General features: G+C 40.6%; 1 protein-coding gene across 2 annotated transcripts in view; it reads left to right on the top strand.

Moving 5' to 3' along the window:
- Positions 1–3,038: 3,038 nt before the first annotated feature.
- COMMD10 (COMM domain containing 10) overlaps positions 3,039–20,652 on the top strand; it is an 80,629-nt gene continuing 63,015 nt past the window's right edge. For both annotated transcript variants that reach the window (XM_067464488.1, XM_060761937.2), the window contains exons 1-4: positions 3,039–3,132; positions 5,381–5,471; positions 7,324–7,434; positions 8,335–8,490. In XM_067464488.1, the coding sequence (XP_067320589.1) occupies positions 3,098–3,132; positions 5,381–5,471; positions 7,324–7,434; positions 8,335–8,490 (393 nt within the window). In that variant the 5' untranslated portion in view covers positions 3,039–3,097. The remainder of the gene's footprint in view (positions 3,133–5,380; positions 5,472–7,323; positions 7,435–8,334; positions 8,491–20,652) is intronic.

The raw sequence follows: 20,652 nt of genomic DNA, 5'->3' as shown, positions 1-20,652 counted from the left end.
GGGCCCCTCGGACAGAACGTATATCCCCCCCCCCCGGAGTTTTTGTGGTACTTACACCAAAATCACAGCAAAACAAATCTGACCATAATAGTATGGTCCCAAAGGTTCATGGAAGGCAGAACACATGATATCATAATCAACTGCTGCTTTAAAAAAGATGAGCTGTCATCCAGAGAGACCTATGGCTCCAGAAAGTCTAATCGTTTCTATCCTAGATTTCAGTCATCAAGCCACTACTTGGGGTTTCAAAGACTGGTTCTGATGTATGTTTGGGCAAAATGCCAGCGGATCCCACTTCATGAATTGAAGAAAATGAGCCTGGCTTGTTCCCTATTGCTTTGTACCCCTTAATGTTTGATGAGCGCAATCTTCTGATTTAATGTTCACCAGACTCTACCTGTTAAGATTACAGCTATGCCAGAACATGCACAAATCACATCCTCTGAACCTTTTCCAGACTCCTTTTAACAAAAAAAAGAGCACTAGCTAAAAATGCAGAATTGAGCACAAGCAATATTTCTGGGCGCAAATCAAAATCACATCCTTCACCAATGTTTTGAGATAGGATCCAGATATCCTTCTTTCTCATGCTTTAACAAAAAGACAATGGCTACGCTGAAATAAATAAGACTTAAAAGATGCCCCCAACTCTGACCTCTTCCTATATGTTGCTGTCTCTGAAGAATACTTACTGTAGTTTCCTAATCAACCCCATTTTACATTTCATACTTTACATTCTAGAATTTGAAATAAAAAGAACAGTCATTTGTGAAAAGTGATCTAGATTATTAAATATCCTCCAAATAATCTTGTAAGGAATATATATGCATGAGCAATACTCATCATTCCTTTCTCTGTCAAACACAGTTTATGTTCATTTATCTGAAATTTTTGCTGTTTCTGGTTGGAAGAATGGGAATGATGTCAAATATACTAAGTTTTTTTTAGAGAGGGAATATTTTTGGGGACTACAATCATCCCTCCACATTCACTGGGATTAGGTACACAGGACCTCTGTGAACATGAAAACACACAAATAAAGAAATGGCTGGGTTGTTGTGAGTTTTCTGAGCTGTATGGCCATTTTCCAGAAGCATTCTCTCCTAGGAGATTCTAGCCACCAACAAAACAAAGAAATGGCTATTCTTTGCGAGAGAAAACAGCTCTTAAGGAATGTTTGGGTCTTACAGCACAACTCAGGATGCCCAGGTGTGTTACCATCCTGTGGGAGGCTTCTCTCATGTCTCTGCATGGGAAGCTGGGGCTGACAGATGGGAGCTCACCCTGTCTTGCGGATTCGAACCTCGAACCGTAAGGTCAGCAGTTTTTAGGTGTGAATGGTGGGAATATGATTTTGTGTCTTAGAGTGCATCTATCTACACAGTAGAATTAATGCAGGTCCACACCATTTTAACTGCCTTGGCTCAGTCTATGGAATTGTGGGATGTATAGTTTTACAATGTCTTTAGCCTTCTTTGCCACCTCATGAAACCACAAATCCCATGATTCCATAGCATTGACCCATGGCAGTTAAAAGTGGTATCAAAGTGCAATAATTCTGCAGTGTAGATACACCCTTGGTCGTCGATACTGGATGGAATGATAATTATTGATCGGTTTTACCCATGGCCCTTCCACAAAGCCCTGTATCCCAGAATACCAAGGCAGAACATCCCACAATATCTGCTTTGAACTGGGTTATCTGAGTCCACACTGCCATAAATTCCAGTTCAAAACAGATAATGTAGGATTTTATTCAGCTTTGTAGAAGTGGCCTGAGTCATCTATTGCAGGTTTTTCTCAAAAGTACATCTATAGCCCCTTCCACACACAGCTGTATAAAATCCCACTTTATCTGCTTTGTACTGGGTTATATGGCAGTGTGGACTCAGGGCCCTTCCACATAGCCATATAACCCAGAACATCAAGACAGAAAATACCCAAATATCTGTTTTGAACTGGGTTATCTGAGTCCACACTATAATAATAATAATAATAATAGCACTTTATTTATATTTCACCCTTCTCACCCTGAAGGGGACTCAGGGTGGATCACAAGTACACATACAAGGCAAACATTCAATGCCGTTTGTATAGACAGTACACAGACAGCACAGAAGGAGGTGTTGTTTCAATGCCATGGATGGTTGGGCTCAAGTCCACAGAGGGTGCTGTCGTTCCATTCTCTATGACGAAGAGCCGTCAGGACTACCTCATTCCAGCATTTTCCGATCTACTTTTAGCGGTATCTAATTTCTCTAATTACAGTTAAAACTGTTTTTGAACTACGCAGGTAAACAGTGGTTTTTTTTTTTGTCGTGTCAGGAGCGACTCGAGAAACTGCAAGTCGCTTCTGGTGTGAGAGAATTGGCCGTCTGCAAGGACCTTGCCCAGGGGATGCCTGGATGATTTGATTTTTTTTATCATTCTTGTGGGAGGCTTCTCTCGTGTCCCCGCACGAGGAGCTGGAGCTGATAGAGGGAGCTCATCCGCCTCTCCCCGGATTCGAGCCTGTCGGTCTTCAGTCCTGCTGGCACAGGGGTTTAACCCACTGTGCCACCGGGGGCTCCATAGGTAAACAGTGAGCAGGGCTGACGGTCGGCCGCTCACGCCGACCCGGGCTTTGAACTTGCAACTTTTGGGTTGATAGATCTTATAGTTTCTGATGATTTACCAGCTGTGCTAAACCTCCGATGAAATTCCAGTTCAAAGCAGAAAATGTGGGATTTTATTCAGCTATGTGAAGGGGGCACAGATAACCCAGTTGGAAGCAGATATTGTGGAAGATCTGCCTTGATATTCTGGGTTATATGGCTGTATGGAAGGAAGGGCCCTGAATCCAATGGATCTTGCTTTGCCTCTCCTGCAATGAATGGCAATTGCTCTCGCGCGCCCCCTGAAGGACGGAGACAGCATTTTTTTTCTTCCCTGCGGAAAGTCAAGCAAGGCACAATCCTGGGGCGGGACTAGGAGAAGAAGGCGGGGCTCGCCAGAATTCCGGAGCCGGGATTGGCTCTTCAGCGCCTGTGTTCGCTTTGCCCGCTGATTGGCTTTTGCAAGGAAGGGCGTGTTGTGATTGACGGCAGAGGCGGCTAAGATGGCGGCGCCCATCATTCTTCCGGATACAGGAAGGTAAAACCCTCTGATTCTGTTTACCTTGTGGAAGAGTTGCTCGCTTGTTGTGGTTGTGAACTGCCTTCAAGTCTCCCCAACCAGTCTTGCAAATGCAGGGCATCTGTGGCTTCCTTGAAGGAGTCCATCTATCTATATAACAGTCTTCTTCATATGCCTTTTCATCTTATGCCTCTAAACCAGGCCTGGGAAAATTTAGGCCTTCCAGGTGTTTAGGACTTCAACTCCCACCATTCCTAACAGCCTCAGGCCCTTTCCTTTCCCCCCTCAGCCGCGGCTGAGGGGGGAAAGGAAAGGGCCTGAGGCTGTTAGGAATGGTGGGAGTTGAAGTCCTAAACACCTGGAAGGCCCAAGTTTGCCCAAGCCTGCTCAACACTGTGGAATTAATGCGGTTCGACATCATAGGAGTTGTAGTTGCACCATTTTCAGTGCAGGCGATTTCAGCATCTTCCTTTATGTTAAACTTCTGCATGGCTTTTAGATTTTGGGAAATGTAGGCCCTTGCGACACTGCCATATAATCCAGATTATCAAAACACATGATCTACATGATCTGCTTTGAACTGGATTTTTTGAGTCCACACTGCCATATAATCCAGTTCAAAGCACATCATCTGGATTTTGCCATGACAGTGTAGAAGGGTTCAGAGAAGCAATGTAACTTGTTAGTACTCCTTTGTTTCCTTCGCCTTATTTTATGTCTTGACAATCTGAAACCATATTTCCCCATACTACCCACCAGAACTTTGAGATCTGTCGGAGGCCCCTTCCACACAGCTAAATAAAATCCCACATTATCTGCATTTAACTGGAATATATGGCAAAACTGGGAAGTGCTCCAGCTGGAGGTCAGTTGTGACCAGCAGTGCTGTATAATTTGAAGATACACGAATGGAGGGCGAAAGAGAGAAATGTGCCAAGAGGAAGGCACATCAAGCCGACCCCGTCCGAGACCGCCTTCCACCTGGAAACCAATGCCCTCACTGCAGGAGAAGATGCAGATCAAGAATAGGGCTCCACAGTCACCTACGAACCCACCCCCAGTACACTGATCTTGGAAGACTATCCTAGTTGGACAATGAGGGATTGCCTAAGTAAGTAAGTATAGCAGTGTGGACTCAGGGTCCTTCCACTCCGCCATATAACCCAGAATATCAAGGCAGAATAACCCACAATATCTGCTTTGAATTGGGTTATCTGAGTCCACACCGCCATATATTCCACTTCAAAGCAGATAATGTGAATTTTATTCAGCTATGTGGAAGGGACCTCAGCTATCCCAGTTCAAAGCAGATATTGTGGGATTTTCAGCCTTGATAATTCTGGGTTATATGGCTGTGTGGAAGGGCCCAGAGAAGGCTTTCTCTTGGTCCCGCAACCATTACACCATGTAACCCCATTTTTGTTCCAGGGTTATAAATGCAATTTTCTAATTGGTTCTATAATTTTTAAACAAACACAAGAAAAGGTCATTAAACTGCAAAAACTTTGTTATGGTCTGCACATTGAAACATTTAAAATGGCATGTTTTATTAAAGAAGATTACAAAGTGCCTAGACTGAAGGAAATAATAGTACTACCCTCAGCCAAAAAAAATAAAGCTTCTAGGGATATAACAAATTTTCAAAATACGTACCACATAATTAAACAGGAAATAACACTTTCAAACCAGAAACATAATTGTTTTTCAGTCCTTCAACAGTGGTCCTCCAGTTCTTGCTTGGTGAGCCTTCTCAGTGGAACTGCCCTCTACAGAAGACTTACCCTTCCACACAGCCCTATATCCCAGAATATCAAGGCAGAAAATCCCACAATATCTGCTTTGAACTGGGTTATTTGAGTCCACATTCAGATAATATGGGATTTTCTGCCTTGATATTCTGGGAGATAGGGCTGTGTGGAAGGGCCTTGGGTTATCTGAGTTCACATTTAGATAATGAGGGATTTTCTGCCTCAATATTCTGGGATGTAGGGCTGTGTGGAAGGGCCCTAAAGTGGCCTTGTCCCTGGTTTCCTTTGCTAATAGGCAAATACATTTTTATTTAAGCAAGCTTTTAATGTCTAAGCTGGTGTGACTTTTTATTGGGCATCATATATATATATATACTGTATTATGACATTTTTGAATTGGTTTAGATTGTGTGGAAATGTTTTAATTTACTGTTTTTGGAAGCCATCATGGGTCCCACGGTAGGAGAAAAATGGTATATAATAAATAAAATTAAATATATTTTGGGCTCATTTTCCAGCATCCGAAAGGCAGTGTCCCTCATCAATGCAATAGACACAGGCAAGTTCTCTCGTCTGCTTTCCCGCATCCTTCAAAAGCTTCACTTAAAGGTTTGTACAAAGAACAGCTACATTTTAGTATCATATTGAAAATATGACAATAGCTTTCTGCTCCACTTGAGTGTCTGCTGCCATGTGTTGGTTTGGTTCCCCTTTCTTTCCAGAGAATAAAGTGTAAAAACTGCTCAAAGTAAAACTAAGGCACACTATTTCTATGAAAAATGTGGGTCAGTGCATAGCCTGTATTATAGCAGAACAGCTTGAAAGCTGTAATCTCTAACCAGTTTGAATCTTGTACCCACTTTAACACTCATTTTATGACTTTTTGTGGTAAAATCTATTTTTTATAGTGACTTCTCCAATGGTCATGTTGTAGTCCATCACTTTGAAACTAATTCTGTTGACTGTTTTTAGCAAATGATTTTTAATGGAAATTCTGAATTCTGCTGAAGTTACGCATTATGACTTTTTCTTGCACTCAGCCTGGAGGGAATGATTTTTGAGAGGTTGGATTTAAAAGAAGTAAAACTAAGTATTGATGTAAAGGCTGAAAGAGTTAGTGGGTCTATGTGGATATGGTAATTCTCATGAGCAAAGGAGTTTCCACATAACAGTACAATCTCTTGGGCTTATTGTGGTCCTTCTAATTGTGTCTGCTGAATCAGGAGTAGAATGGTTCCTGCAGTCTCGGGGGATCCCATGACCCTGCAGATGTTGTTAGACTTTAGTTTGCAATAGTAGCAATTATCCTGTCAGTTAAAGTAATGGATGAAGGTACCTCAGGTCTAGAAACATTTGGAGGGTCAAAGATTCCTTGACTGCTTCTTAGAGCCATTACCATATTTTTATGGGCATTATTATACCCACATAATATTATATTATATTATTATACCCCATTATATTATTTTACCCCATTATTATATATAATAATATAATATTATATTTGTTAGTGCTATAAATTGGTCTTATAAATACTTTGATTTATGTTGTGTTCTATCATGTATTAATCTAAATAATAAGCATGACTTTAGACTAAGTTTAAAAGTACACAAAGCAAATATTTCTTCAGATTTGGGGTGAAAGGGGGGAAAATACTGACTTCCCTTGCTCCTGTCCCCACAGAAGCTCTTTGTTGTTCATCAGAACATTAGTTTTTGTGAGTTTCAGGTAGCTTTAGTGATGCTGAATCCTCTTGAAAGAAGGGAGCTCTATTGCACAAGTGGAACATCCTCATAACTCTCTTTTACTTAAACCAGTTGTGAGTACAGGATTAAACAACTCACATGGTCAAGAAATTTTTCTTGATGTTTAGTGGAATTTCTTTTCTTGTAATTTTCATCTCTTGGTTGTAGTCCCTAGAGCAGCAGAAAACAGGCTTGTTTCATCTTCTACATGGCATTCCTTCAGATTATGACTACCCCAAAGTGCATAATGATTTTATTCCAGCAAGTGTGTCATTCCTGTTTCTTTGTTTATATTAGAGCAACTGTATGGCATTCTCTTCATTTCTTTCTTGTTTCAAAATATTTTATAAGTATTACAACTCAATAGTAAAAACTTTAACTCAGGAAGTTATTTACACATAATATGGCTGTCAAGTTTATTAAAATGAATAAAAACTAGCAAAGTAATATAAATAAACTGAATTTATGATCATACCATAACTAATTCTGCATATGATGAGAATTTTTTATTGCGACAATCAGTTGTTTTACTACTGTGTTTTGTTTATATTAATTTTTTTATATCTCTTAACTGTATATTGTGTGCTTATTTTGTATTGTTTTTAGCTGCATTGAGTATCATTTTTATGACACAGTGGGAAAGCAATCAAATAATACATATCTGCAAGCAATAAATACTGTCTTTGGGGTAAATTAAAGTATTCTTTTTTTAATTTCAGACTGAAAGTACTTTCACAGAAGAAGAAGAAGAAAAACTTCAAGCTGCATTCTTAGTAGAAAAGCAAGATCTCCATTTAGTCCTTGAAACCATAACATTTATTTTGGAACAGGTATCTCCTTTTGTCAGTGCTATAACACTTTTGTTAGTACTATAAATTGGTAAAATAATATATTTTATATTATATTTATCATTTATAATATATACAATCAGAGGAAATACTTGTTTTACATTAGTATATCAGTCACATGTTTGGGAAACCTAACTTCATTTTTCCTTATTCATAGTTAGCTGTACTTAAAGTGTTTCAGTAGTCAAATATCAGAATAACTTCACAATTATAATGCAAAATTGTTTAGGTAGCCATCGTGACCTTAAAAACATTTGGGGTGACTGTCTACAATTGACCAAAACTGCAATTTCAACCTGTCTGAATCCAGGTGCACTCTTGTGTAAAACAAGGTTCATATCTCCCACCCTTTTCCATTGTTTCATACTCAGGAAGTTGTATAAGAAGAAAATAAATAAATAGAAAAATTAACATTGCATACTATGTTTCAACTGTAATTAGTTTTGAGTGGCAGTTTTCAGAAAATCCATTAGTAATGCAACAAATACATACTTCATTATTATTCACCAAACTTCAAGATAGCTCCTCTCTTGCGGGAATATTGTATTGTCCTCAGTATTTTGATGCAAGAGACTTCTGGTTTTTCCCAAACTAGTGAATGTTTTCATTGGTATTGTAAATGTTTTACCCTCCAATTTTATGTTCTGTGTGTATTAGATCAGTGGTTCTCAACCTGTGAGTCACCAGATGTTTTGGCCTCCAACTCCCAGAAATCCTAACAGTTGGTAAACAGGCTGGGATTTCTAGGAGTTGTAGGCCAAAACCTGGAGACCCGTAGGTTGAGTACCACTGTATTAGATGTACAAACAGTGGCATGATGTGACTTCTTAAATGCTGTTTTAGAGAATATGTGAGTTTTCAATGACTGGTTTTTTAAAACAGGCTGTATATCATAATTCGAAGCCAGCCATTCTCAAACAACAACTAGAACATTCCAACTTGGATTTTGATAAAGTAGAAGTCTTGGCTACTGCATGGGCTGCTGCAGGTCCAGAGGTGGTGGAAAAGTTCCGGCAGAGGATTTTGTCTCCTCATAAGGTAATTTACTATATATTTTACAATGAAAGAATAAGCAACATGTGCAGTATTTCTTTCCATTGGGAAAATGAGAAAGATGGTTTAAAGTCAACAGCAAATAAGTATAAATTTACCAGGAACTTGATTCATGCCAATGTAGAATTTATTTTGACAATGTAAAATTATTGTCAACCAAAAAGTCATCAAACCTCAGTACTAGCTTTCAAAACAGATGTTTTTTAATCAGACAAAGATTCTTTAAAAATTGCAAGGATAATAGCTTGAGTCAGTGATAGTCCACATATTGTCTTGAAGTGGTATATGAGGAAGAGTATGTAATATCAATTAAGGCTGCCCAGGAACAGCTTCTGTGGCCCTGGGTTCATCCAGAACAATAAAAGCAAGGCAGTAGTGTGTTGTTTTAGCTATACAAATGACACACCACCATCATTGGTCTTTATCTGGGTGTATCAATCTGCATGCTCCTTTGTTAGAAGTGAGCAATGGGTTCCTCAGGTAGGCCTTAAGATTAATTTCAGTGCCGTATTAGGCAATGCAAATTGTCAGAATCCAATTGGAGCGGCGGGGGTGGGGGTGTCTATTGGAGGAAGTAATGCCTCCATAAATACTGCCCTTATTTTACTTTTGGTTTTGAAAGCTTCTGTACTAATCTAGTTTTTTAGGATTGGACTAATAAAAGTATTTTAGCAACATGGACTATGAAATTTGATGTTTATTAGTATCCAAGCAATCTAAAAGTACTCTCAGATGTTCAGTTACACAGGTATAACACAGTTAACTAATTACTATGTTAAAGATACTTTCAATTGAAAACTAATGGTATATCATGTGAAGTGGACCAGGCAGGTCAGACAAACTCTATATAAGAAACATTTTGAGCCTTCTAGAGACCATTTGAAACCTTCTCCCAAAAGGTCTAAAGGTTGTTTTTTTTCCTTTCATCAATCTTTATTTTCCATATGATTTCTATTCAGCAGTACCAATCTATGCATTTTAACATCCTAGGAGTTGCTAGTAAGGAAAACTTATCTGCTGTCCTCTTTACTCTCTGTTTTGCTGTTCATGCACATTCAGTAAGAGATTCTGGATGTAATTGCTGCTTATCTAGTAGGCATCAACTAAAGCAGAATCCCACTGAAGCTTTACTGCGTTATCTACTCTTGTCTAATGTAACCATGTCAGTAGTATATGATTTGTTGTAATAGATAAACTGTATTATCAGAATGTTTTGCAACCGGCATTATGCCATGGGCAAAGAAAAATATTACTTGTATATGAAATGGATTTGTGCTATGTATGTTCATTTTCAAAAACCTTCCAACGAGCAAGCTTTACATCTCAACTCACTTTCTTTGCTCTGACCTTGTTCCATGTCCTTTTCACTACTCACTACCAGGGGCCCTTCCAGACAGGCCATATCCCAGGATCTGAATCCAGGTTTTGTGTTTATCCCAGATTATCTGGCAATGAGGACTCATATAATCAAGTTCAAAGCGGAAAACCTGTGATCAGATCCTGGGATATAGGGCCAACCTGGAAGGGCCCTAGGATGTGGCCTCTGAGACATTTCCCACATTGGAATTGGACACTTGGTCAATATGTGTTTCTTACCTGTATAGCAGGGTGTTTCCTTGAGACTTGGCTGTGAGGAGGAGCACATTGGTTGCAGACCAGAGGAAGTGGCACTTGGTAAAGAAGAAACCAGGAGCTGCTTCTTCCTTCCTTGCCTGCTTACAACATGAGAAAAGGGACTTCTGGGTGGAAGGGGTAGGATGGAAAGAAGTCATGAGAAAACCGGGAGCTTAAAATGGGGAGGCAATCAAAGCAGAGAGAATATGGAAAGCCAGGGAAGAGAACAATAACAATAAGGGCCAAGGAGCCAGTTGAAGCACTGCACTGATCACAGGAGAAAGCCTTTCTAGCTTGTCTGGAGGAGGAAATGAGGGAAGAGTGTAGAGCTGTTCAGTGCTACTGGAGACTACAGAGACAGGCCTGCTGGGTGGAAGAGAGGGAGATGCCAAATTGGTTTGCAGTCTTTGGCACATGAGAAGGGATAGTAACCGTGAAAGGGTATTGAGAGATGCTCAACACTTACCTTTCTTGAGAGAGGAATGGGGTAGACTGGCATGTGATGAGAATTAGGAACGTCAATGCTCTAAAAAGCTAGTCTCTCTTCTAATCCATCCCTCAAAGTAATAAAGCTGAGCAAGGAGGAAGAAGGGGTCCATTAAGAGCTTTTAGAAGGAGTGGGCAGCAAAGGGACGTATGTAATGCTGAAGGATTTGGGGGGAGTCTTTACACAGTCAAGGAACCAATGGATCAGTGCTGATGTACTTATTGGAGCCTTAGGTAATAATGAAGAGTGTCCACCTTAGAGGAGTAGTGAGCATCTAGAATTATATGATGTTTGCCATAGTTGGACCCTGAAGTGTTGTTGACTGAGAGATGTAACTAACTTTTGAACTGTATTTATTTATACGGTGTGTGTGTGTGCTTGGCTACAGATACTGTATATGATGAGATTGTTTTGGTGCAAATTTACTATGGTAAATTGTTCAAATCTGAAAGGATGTTGCTTTGTCAGTAGAATTGGGTTTAAGTGCAGCTGCTCCACATGGGAAGGAGTGAGCCATAATGAAAGCTGGCATTGATGTTGCATAAAATCCATTAATTTCTCCGGCTGTCTTTCTGTTGAATACGATACCCATCTGGTGTAAGCAAGTATAGCATTATATTTTTCAAATGAGATACTTAAACCTTTTTATAAAAGAATAGAATTTGGACATTCCTATAGGCGACTTTGTTTTTTGCTTGAGTTGAAGGGTCCTGGGACAGAACATGTTTTGTTGGGTGGGATGCAGAACATAACTTAATAATTTTGGGTTGGTTCAAATGCAGTGCCCTAAACCTGATTTGGCATTTGAGATTAGCTTATATGTAACACTAGACCATCACTTAATGTGCTGTGAATGCACTTTTGTGAAGAGTTATGCTCGAATATTTTGTTTTTTCTTCCTCATCTTTCCATGTAGCTGGAAGGAAGTATTCACTTGAGTTTAGATTCACTTTCCACGAAAGCTGGATTATTCTTACCTATGGAACTGAGATTGCAATTTAAAAGATGTTGTAGTTATAAGTTAGTTACTTTTGAAATTGACAATATTTTTCACCCCAAAATTGCAACTAAACAGATAAATTCTTTTTCTGATTTGTGCAAAAGGAATGGAAGAACGGAGATATATGTGAACACCATGCATTGCTTAAGTTTGTTCCACTGCATACATGTAGCATTAACTTTGCTTTATGTTTATACATCAAATCAATTATGTCCAAGTGGGTCCTGATATACCATAGTTTGCCATTAAATTGGAAATGAAAATCAGAAATAGAGGGTGGGCTAGATGAGCATCAGGTTTGTTCAGGAAACATGAACCGACCAATAGTTTCTTTTTTATTGCAGATAACTTTATTCTCTATAGCACCCCATCTCATTTTAATTGGCTGTCACAGCATTGAATGTTTATGGTTCTTGTTCATGTATAATTAAGTTTACACATGAGATGAATGGGTAAGTAAGGTGGGAGAAGCTAGACAGTATTAAAACCTATGGCCATAAAAAAGAGAGACCCTGTATAGTTAAACGTATAATTAAGATGATAAATGGGTTAAGCTTGGAAAGGTGTAAGCAAAATGAAATCGGCTTTAATGGCACACTTTACAAATTTATCTGTCCTTGTGTACCTCTTATAGGATGCATTACCTGGGAGATACTCTCAAAAAGACAATTAATATAGTAGACTAAAGGGGGAAGCTCTGCATGGCCCAGCTTCTCTAGCCCAGATTTTCAAAGAGGAGTAGTGAGCATCTTGAATTGTGGCAGAATATATATATCCTTTGACAGCAAGATCTACCATAGGTTTGAGGAGGAAGTTTATGAAACCTTCTCAAGTAGTTGGAGAGGGTTGTCATCTGAGGGAAGGAGGCTGGACTACCTCCAAAATATTGCTGTGAAGACACCAATGGTAGTGTGACACTTGTTTGGTGTGTGGCACTTCCATGCGTGTATACTCTTATTGTCTCTGCCATGCTTTCCACTTGTTTGTGTAAGAGATACTGTCAAGTGGTTGACTAACTCTTTGCCATTATCTCAGCTTTGGAAATGGAGCAGAAGGAGAGGAACAGAAGGCAATAGGTCAAAAAAGAATATAGGCTTGAATTACATCCCTAGAGAGTAGAGATTCAGAAATTGGAAAAAGAGAGCTGAGAAAATAATGCATGAGGAGATTCTGAGGTAGGAAGTCCATCCCCATCAAAGATTAGGGGTCCTTTCACACTGCATAGTTAATGCAGTGTGATTCCACTTTTAACTCCCTTTGTTCCATCCTATGGAATACTGGAATTAATAGTTGGTGAGACACTGGAGCTCTCTGGCAGAGATCTTAAATACCTTTCTCTAAACTACAAATCCTTGGACATTAGACTAGCACCATCTCTAATGGTATTCCGCAAAAAGGTGAAGACCTGGATGTTTGTGCAGGCGTTTGAGTAATTTAGTGCAATCTGGTAATGGAATATAGGAATGGAACAATGGACGACGAACCTGGACTATGCTTGGATGATGAGAAGATTGGGTACGGTTGTTTTTCGTAATAATTGTGCATTGTAATTGCTTATTGGTAATTTATGGATAATGTGTTAAGTCAATTGTTATATGTTGCATGGAACCACTGATGTTTCTACTGTTTTTACTGTTTGTGAACCGCTGTGAGTCGCCTTCGGGCTTGAGATACTGCGGTATATAAGCAAAGTAAATAAATAAATAAATAAGTAAAGTTAGATTCATAGCACTATACATGTGTGTAGTGTAAAAGGGCTTTTGGTCTGTCTTGACACATAGTCTGAGGACAGAAAGTTTTTTTTGAGAAGGGATGTTCCAAGGCAAGGAGGGGTCGATCTTATGTATGACCTTTGCTTTCTGGGGGTATTTCACAATTATTAGATTTTGAGACAGAACCTGCGATCCTTCTGAATGTGTAGGTCTGTTCTCATTTGCACCATGTTCAGTTAGGTGCACATTTTCACTCAAAATTACATCCATTTATGCAGTGGAGCAGCAAGTTAAACTTCTAAGCTGCAGAACTTGCTGACCTGAAGTTCAGTGGTTTGAATCCATGGGATGGGGTGAGCTTCTGTTGTAAGCCCCAGCTTCTGCCAGCTTAGCATTTCGAAAACATGCAAATATGGGTAGATCAATAGATGCCACTTTGGTGGGAAGGTAACAGTGTTCCATGCAGTCATGCCAGCCACATGACCTTGGAGGTGTCTACAGACAACACAAGCTCTTCGGCTTAGAAAATGAGATGAGCACCACCCCTCAGAATCGGACACGACTCAACTTAATGTCAAGAGAAAACCTTTACCTTTACCTATGATGAGGGTTTGGGTAATTGAGCAATGGCAGTTACTGGCTACAGGCATCATTGTTGTCAATATCTAACATAAATTAAAATCTGCTTGCCCATAAGTTCTTTTATTTTGGTTGGAACCATACATTAGTAGCTGCCCTTAAATTAATTGGAAGAAATTTCACAGCCTGAGTGTTCACATTATAAGGTTGATTAGGGACATTGGAAATGCTAGAAGTGGCAGAACTATTAGTGGCGGCTCCAGATATGTGCCACAGACTAATTTAGAAACGGATTCTACATTTTCTTTTCTGTCTCATTCAGGTCCAGTGGTGACATCACAAGGGACTGGCTTCGCAAAACTGATAGTTCATTATGTGGGAGATCAATATGAGATTTATTACCATGCCTTAGCTTCTGGTTGTTCTCTTTTCATTTTTCATTTTATTCTGGTAGTTGTAATACTACTGTGTCAGCAAGTTTTGTTTTGAAGGCAAGTATTTATTTATTGCCAAAGACGGTTATTTTTCCTTTACCGTTTTTAAACACTAGCAAAAGCGTACTCTTCACAAGTTGACCTGAGTTAGCTTGACACTCTGAGTAAAAATTCACAAAGGTTGACTACATGAAAGCAGACCATATTCTGTGACTGTTTCAAACTCTGAAAGTAGCAGGAGACTGGTTCTGTGTTTTTCCCATGGCTGTTTTTATATTATGAATTCTAAGGCTGCAGTTTTCAAACCCCTTTCTCTCTCTGTACAGGCACCAGGAAGCCTAGTTATTCCTGATGTGGGATACTTTGTGGGCCCTTTGATGTGAACAGTCACTAAAGTACTGTGGCTTATGTGAGCAGTTGTATTATATTAAATCTGGATCCTATTCTAACTGGGACAGACTTGAATAAATCATTCGTAGTAGTTCTGGTGTCTAGTTGTAGCACCTGGAAGACTGCAGATTGGAGAATACAGCATATAAATTTCTTCAGTACAGATTCTTGTGTAGTCAAAATAGCACCATCCATGTAAGACAAAGGTATTTATTTATTATTTATTATTTATTTACTTTGCTTATATACCGCTGTATCTCATGCCCGAAGGCGACTCACACCGGTTCACAAACAGTAAAAACAATAGAAACAGCAGTGGTTCCATACAACATATAACAATTGACTTAACACATTATCCATAAATTACCAATAAGCAATTACAATGCACAATTATTACAAAAAACAACCGTACCCAATCTTCTCATCATCCAAGCGTAGTCCAGGTTCGTCGTCCATTGTTCCATTCCTATGTTCCATTACCAGATTGCACTAAATTACTCAAACGCCTGCACAAACATCCAGGTCTTCACCTTTTTGCGAAATACCATTAGAGATGGTGCTAGTCTAATGTCCGTAGGAAGGGCGTTCCACAGCCGAGGAGCCACCACCGAGAAGGCCCTATCTCTCGTCCCCGCCAGCCGAGCTTGAGAAGCAGGTGGGATCGAGAGCAGGGTCTCCCCGGAAGATCTCAAAGTCCTGGTGGGTTCATAGGCAGAGATGCGGTCAGATAGGTAGCTTGGGCCGGAACCGTTTAGGGCTTTAAAGCCCAACACCAGCACTTTGAATTCAGCCCGGTAGCAGATCGGTAGCCAGTGGAGTTGGCGCAACAGGGGGGTTGTATGCTCCCTGCGCTCCGCTCCTGTTAAAATCATGGCTGCCGAGCGTTGGACTAGTTGGAGCTTCCGAGCTGTCTTCAAAGGCAACCCCACGTAGAGAGCGTTGCAGTAGTCTAAACGGGATGTAACCAGAGCTTGGACTGCCGTGGCCAAGTCAGACTTCCCAAGGTACAGGCGCAGCTGGCGCACAAGCTTTAGCTGTAAAATGCTCCCCTGGTCACCGCCGAAACCTGGGGTTCCAGGCTCAGCGATGAGTCCAGGGTCACACCCAAGCTGCGAACCTGCGTCTTCAGGGGGAGTGCGGCCCCATCCAACACAGGCTGTAACCCTATGCCCTGTTCGGCCTTGCGACTGACCAGGAGTACCTCTGTCTTGTCTGGATTCAATTTCAATTTGTTCGCCCTCATCCAGACCGTCACAGCGGTATATGTAGGTGAGAAGCGTTTTCCAAAATTTGGGGAAAAGTACTATATGCAAAAAACTCCAGGGGGGTATTTTATTTATTTATTTAAGAAATGTATATCCCACTTTTCCTCATTGAGGGGTCCAAGGTGGTTTACAGCCAATAAAGCATACAATATACATGTTAAAACCAACTTAATACCACAAATGCTGTAAATTCTAATAAAGTTCAATAAAATAAATTATACTAACCCAATAATATAAAACAAACCCATAGGCCTTCTTAGTTATGTAGCATATTTGAATTGTGATCCCCCAAAGACTTCTTTGAACAGGAAGGTTTTAAGGCACTTTCTAAACGAACCAATCCCACACTCCAGAGTTCAATGCATAAGCAAAGCAGTTTATTAAAGGATAAATGCAGCTTCAGCAAAAAGCATTGAAGTATTTAAAAGTCATATAAATATAGTCCATGTAAAAAGGAAATAATCCAAAAGACTAAGGTACAGGCAAAACCTTTAAACTGGAGTCTTGGCAAGCATAACAATCCTGAAGATCAAAGGTACATGACAAGCATAGCAATGATCCAAAAAACTATAAGAGTCCATGAAACCACTTGGTACTAGGAGCAATACAAGAAACCATGAAAAACATTTGATATTCAAAACATGAGTCCATGAAAAATCACATAGGAAAATCCAAGACTTGGATCTATGAATTTTGAAACTACAAGAGAGAGGACTGTAGGCTTGTTCCCTTTACTTAGACATTGATTCCTCTAAAGGATCACTCTAAACCAACCCTCATTTATACTTAAGAAACGATGTCTTTTTCCTTGAGAAGTCAGAGGAGGGCTTCTCTTATTTATTATTTATTATTATTTACCTTACTTATATACTGCTGTTCTTAGCCCGAAGGGGACTCACAGCGGCTACCTGTCTCTGCTGACAAATTTATTTCCTTCTATCTAACTCAGGGGAGTCATCAGATGGATCTACACCTCCAGTTAACACATTCTGAGGAAATTCCAACCTTGGTTCTCTTGGGAAAGCTAGCTCAGGCCTGTCAGCCTCTGAATCTGTTTAGGGCTTTAAAGATCAACACCAGCACTTTGAATTGGGCCCAAAAACTAATAGGGAGCCAGTGCAGCTGTTTACGGAGTGGAGTAGTGTATTTTCTTATGTTCATCTAGCTGTTGATCTTTGAACAAATTGGAGTTTCCAAACCATTTTCCAAGGCAGCCCCATGTATTGGAACAGAGCATTTTGGGAAAGGACAGAACTGGCTGGCACATCAGCAAGAACATTTTGTAACATTTGGTTTGTTGCAAGCCCCACTTGTACCTGAATATCTATGTCAGGAGTGGGTAAGAAAAGGCCTTCCAGATATTGTTGGATTTGAACTCCTAGCATTCCTCACCATTGGCTATCCTGATGGTGGCTCATGGGAGTTTCCATAGAAAAAGCTTGGTAGAGCCACTAAATTCTCTACCCATTCTGTTTTCTCAACAAAGTGTGCATGTGTATTTGCCTGTGGTACAAAAATACTTCTAATTAACTGAATGATTTGAGAGATGTTCAACACTGAGTCTATTAAGAAATGTGATAAATAAGAAGGATTCCTTGGAAGACTAACATGGTTTTGAGAAGAGCCCTTTTACTGAGAAGGAGCAAAGTTAGTTGAAGAGTAGATGGTTTGTAGCTTCCAATATTGTTTCTGGCAGTGTTCTCTTTCAAGAGCTAACAACCACTGTCAGGAAAAAGATCCTCATGCTGTAATGTTTAATGGTGCATAGCTTCCTTTCTTAGCTGGATTTCCATTGTTAAATGATGTTGGTTTTTGTCACCTTTCTCATTATTTCAGAGACACTTTTAACACAGTTGTAAATCGAGTTACTGTAAGTTCACTTGTGAATGCCCAGGATAGCTTGTCTTTTTCTCCAATTTCTTCACTCACTGTTTTATCCCCATTCTGGGGGAAATACACCTTGTTACTTGGACCAAGGTCACATGACACATTTTTTATTTCAGTTACCAATTGAGAACAAGAATAAGGAACGTCAGTTAATGTGACTTTTTAATCATGTTGTATTCCATTTAGATCATTGTAGTTATGAATTCTCCCTGTTGTTGTTGTTCATTCGTTCATTTGTTCAGTCGTCTCCGACTCTTCGTGACCTCATGGACCAGCCTACGCCAGAGCTCCCTGTCGGCCGTTACCACCCCCAGCTCCCTCAAGGTCAGTCCAGTCACTTCAAGGATGCCATCCATCCATCTTGCCCTTGGTCGGCCCCTCTTCCTTTTGCCTTCCACTTTCCCCAGCATAATTGTCTTCTCTAGGCTTTCCTGTGTCCTCATGATGTGGCCAAAGTACTTCAGCTTTGTCTCTAGTATCTTTCCCTCCAGTGAGCAGTCGGGCTTTATTTCCTGGAGGATGGACTGGTTGGATCTTCTCGCAGTCCAAGGCACTCTCAGAACTTTCCTCCAACACCACAGCTCAAAAGCATCGATCTTCTCCCTACTCCCCAGTATTTCTCCCTACTCCCCAGTATTCGTTAGGACAATAGCAAAAATGCATACATGAAATGCAGTTTTGCTTTCCATGCATTAAATGGTCAGTTTGGATAGCTTAATTTAGCTGGGGTTATTTCTGACAAGTTAGAAATAAATTGGGTTTATTTTTGACTAGTTAGGTCTTGATTGAAGAGTGTTTCTGGAAGTATGGTTGTGCACACGCAAGGCATAACTAAAATACTCTAGCATTCTTTAATTTCTAGATAGCACAGTTCCTGCTGAATCAGATTGTCACTGCTCTCAAGACTGCTTGAGGGTTGAACTACAGCACTGAAGTCATAAAATACAGCATGAGAGTTCAGGAACGTCCATTTATATATATCTACTAGCTGTGCCCTGCCACGCGTTGCTGTGGCCTATAGTAAAACTTATCAAAGTTGAGGTAGATATCTGGACTATTATGAAAGAGAGGTACCTACCTATTCCTTCCCCCTTTCTCTCCTTTCTTCCTTCTCTACCTCTTTCTTTCTTTCCTTCTTTCACTACTTGGTTTCATCCTTCTCTCTTTCCTTCATTCCCTCCCCCTTTCTTCCTTTGCCTTTCTTCCCTCCCTGTTTGCTTCCTTCTTTCGCTTTTTATTTCCTTTTATTTCACCACCATCATAACAATAACAATAATGCAATGCATTGCCTCCGGGACCTGACACCTCTCCCATTCCCCCTAAAAGGGTCTCATAGGAATAATAGCATCATAATAATCATAGAAATAACAACCTTTACCCGCCACGCATTGCTGTGACCAACCTTCCCTCTTTCTCTCCTTCTTTCCCTCCTTCCTTCCTTCCCTCCCATCTTTCCTTCTCCTCTTCCTTCTCTATCTCCTTCCTTCCCCCTTTTTCTTTCTCTTCTGGCCTCTTTCCTTCCTTCTCTCTTTCCTTCTTTCCTTCCCTCCCTCTTTCTCTACATCTTCCCCCTTCCTTCACTCCCTCTTTCCTTCCTTCATTCCCTTTTTTCTTTCCTTCTCTCCTTCCTTCCATCCCCCTTTTTCTTTCTCTTCTGGTCTCTTTTCTTCCTTCTCTCTTTCCTTCTTTCCTTCCCTCCCTCTTTCTCTACATCTTCCCCCTTCCTTCACTCCCTCTTTCCTTCTTTCATTCCCTTTTTTCTTTCCTTCTCTCCTTCCTTCCTTCCTTCCCCCTTTTTCTTTCCCTCCCTCTGTCTCTCATTTCTTCCTTCTCTACCTCTTTCCTTCCTTCCCCCTTTTTCTTTCTCTTCTGCTGTGTCTCTTTTCTTTCCTTCCATCTTTCCTTTTCTTTCCTTTTCTTCTTCCTTCTTTCTCTAACTTTCCTTCCTTCCTCCTTTTCTTTATCTCCCTTTCTCTTTCTTCCTTCTTTCCTTCCTTCCTGTCTTTCCTGGATTTTGACAGGGCGGGAAGGGGTGCGGTGGGGTTTGGAGGTGGCGTGAAGTAAAAGGAGGTAAGATTGGGGCAGGCGAGTGATGGAGCGTGAGGTTGTGTGTGTGTGTGCGGCAGCGGGGGGAGTGATGGAGCGTGGGGTTGCGTGTGTGTGTGCGGCAGCGGGGGGGAGTGGGGTTGCGCGTGTGTGTGTGGCGGTGGGGGAGTGATGGAGCGTGGGGTTGCGTGTGTGTGTGCGGCGGGGGGAGTGATGGAGCGTGGGGTTGTGTGTGTGCGTGCGGCGGGGGTGTGTGTGTGCGGGAAGCAGCGTGGCGGGGCTTGGAGTGGGCATGGCTTCCGCAGAGGGAACTGTGTGCGCGCGCCAGGGAACTTGCGGCTGGGCACCAATGCGCATGCTCAGTTGTTTTGCCATTTTGTGAGTGTGTTGTTGTGTTGTTTTTCATTTTGAGTAGATATGTTTGTACCTTGTGGGTTGTGTTATGGGCATGGCAATTTTGGTTAAGTTTTGTTGGTTTTTTTTTAGTTTTGTTGTTTTGCCGTTTTGTGAGTGTGTTGTTGTGTTGTTTTTCATTTTGAGTAGATATGTTTGTACCTTGTGGGTTGTGTTATGGACATGGCAATTTTGGTTAATTTTCGTTGGGGTTTTTTGAGTTTTGTTGTTTTGCCGTTTTGTGAGTGTGTTGTTGTGTTGTTTTTCATTTTGAGTAGATATGTTTGTACCTTGTGGGTTGTGTTATGGGCATGGCAATTTTGGTTAAGTTTCGTTGATT

Source organism: Anolis sagrei, chromosome 2 (genome assembly GCF_037176765.1).
Source record: "Anolis sagrei isolate rAnoSag1 chromosome 2, rAnoSag1.mat, whole genome shotgun sequence".
NCBI lineage: Eukaryota > Metazoa > Chordata > Lepidosauria > Squamata > Dactyloidae > Anolis > Anolis sagrei.
Note: the sequence above shows the minus strand (reverse complement) of the source record. Positions and strands in the feature narration are given on the sequence as shown.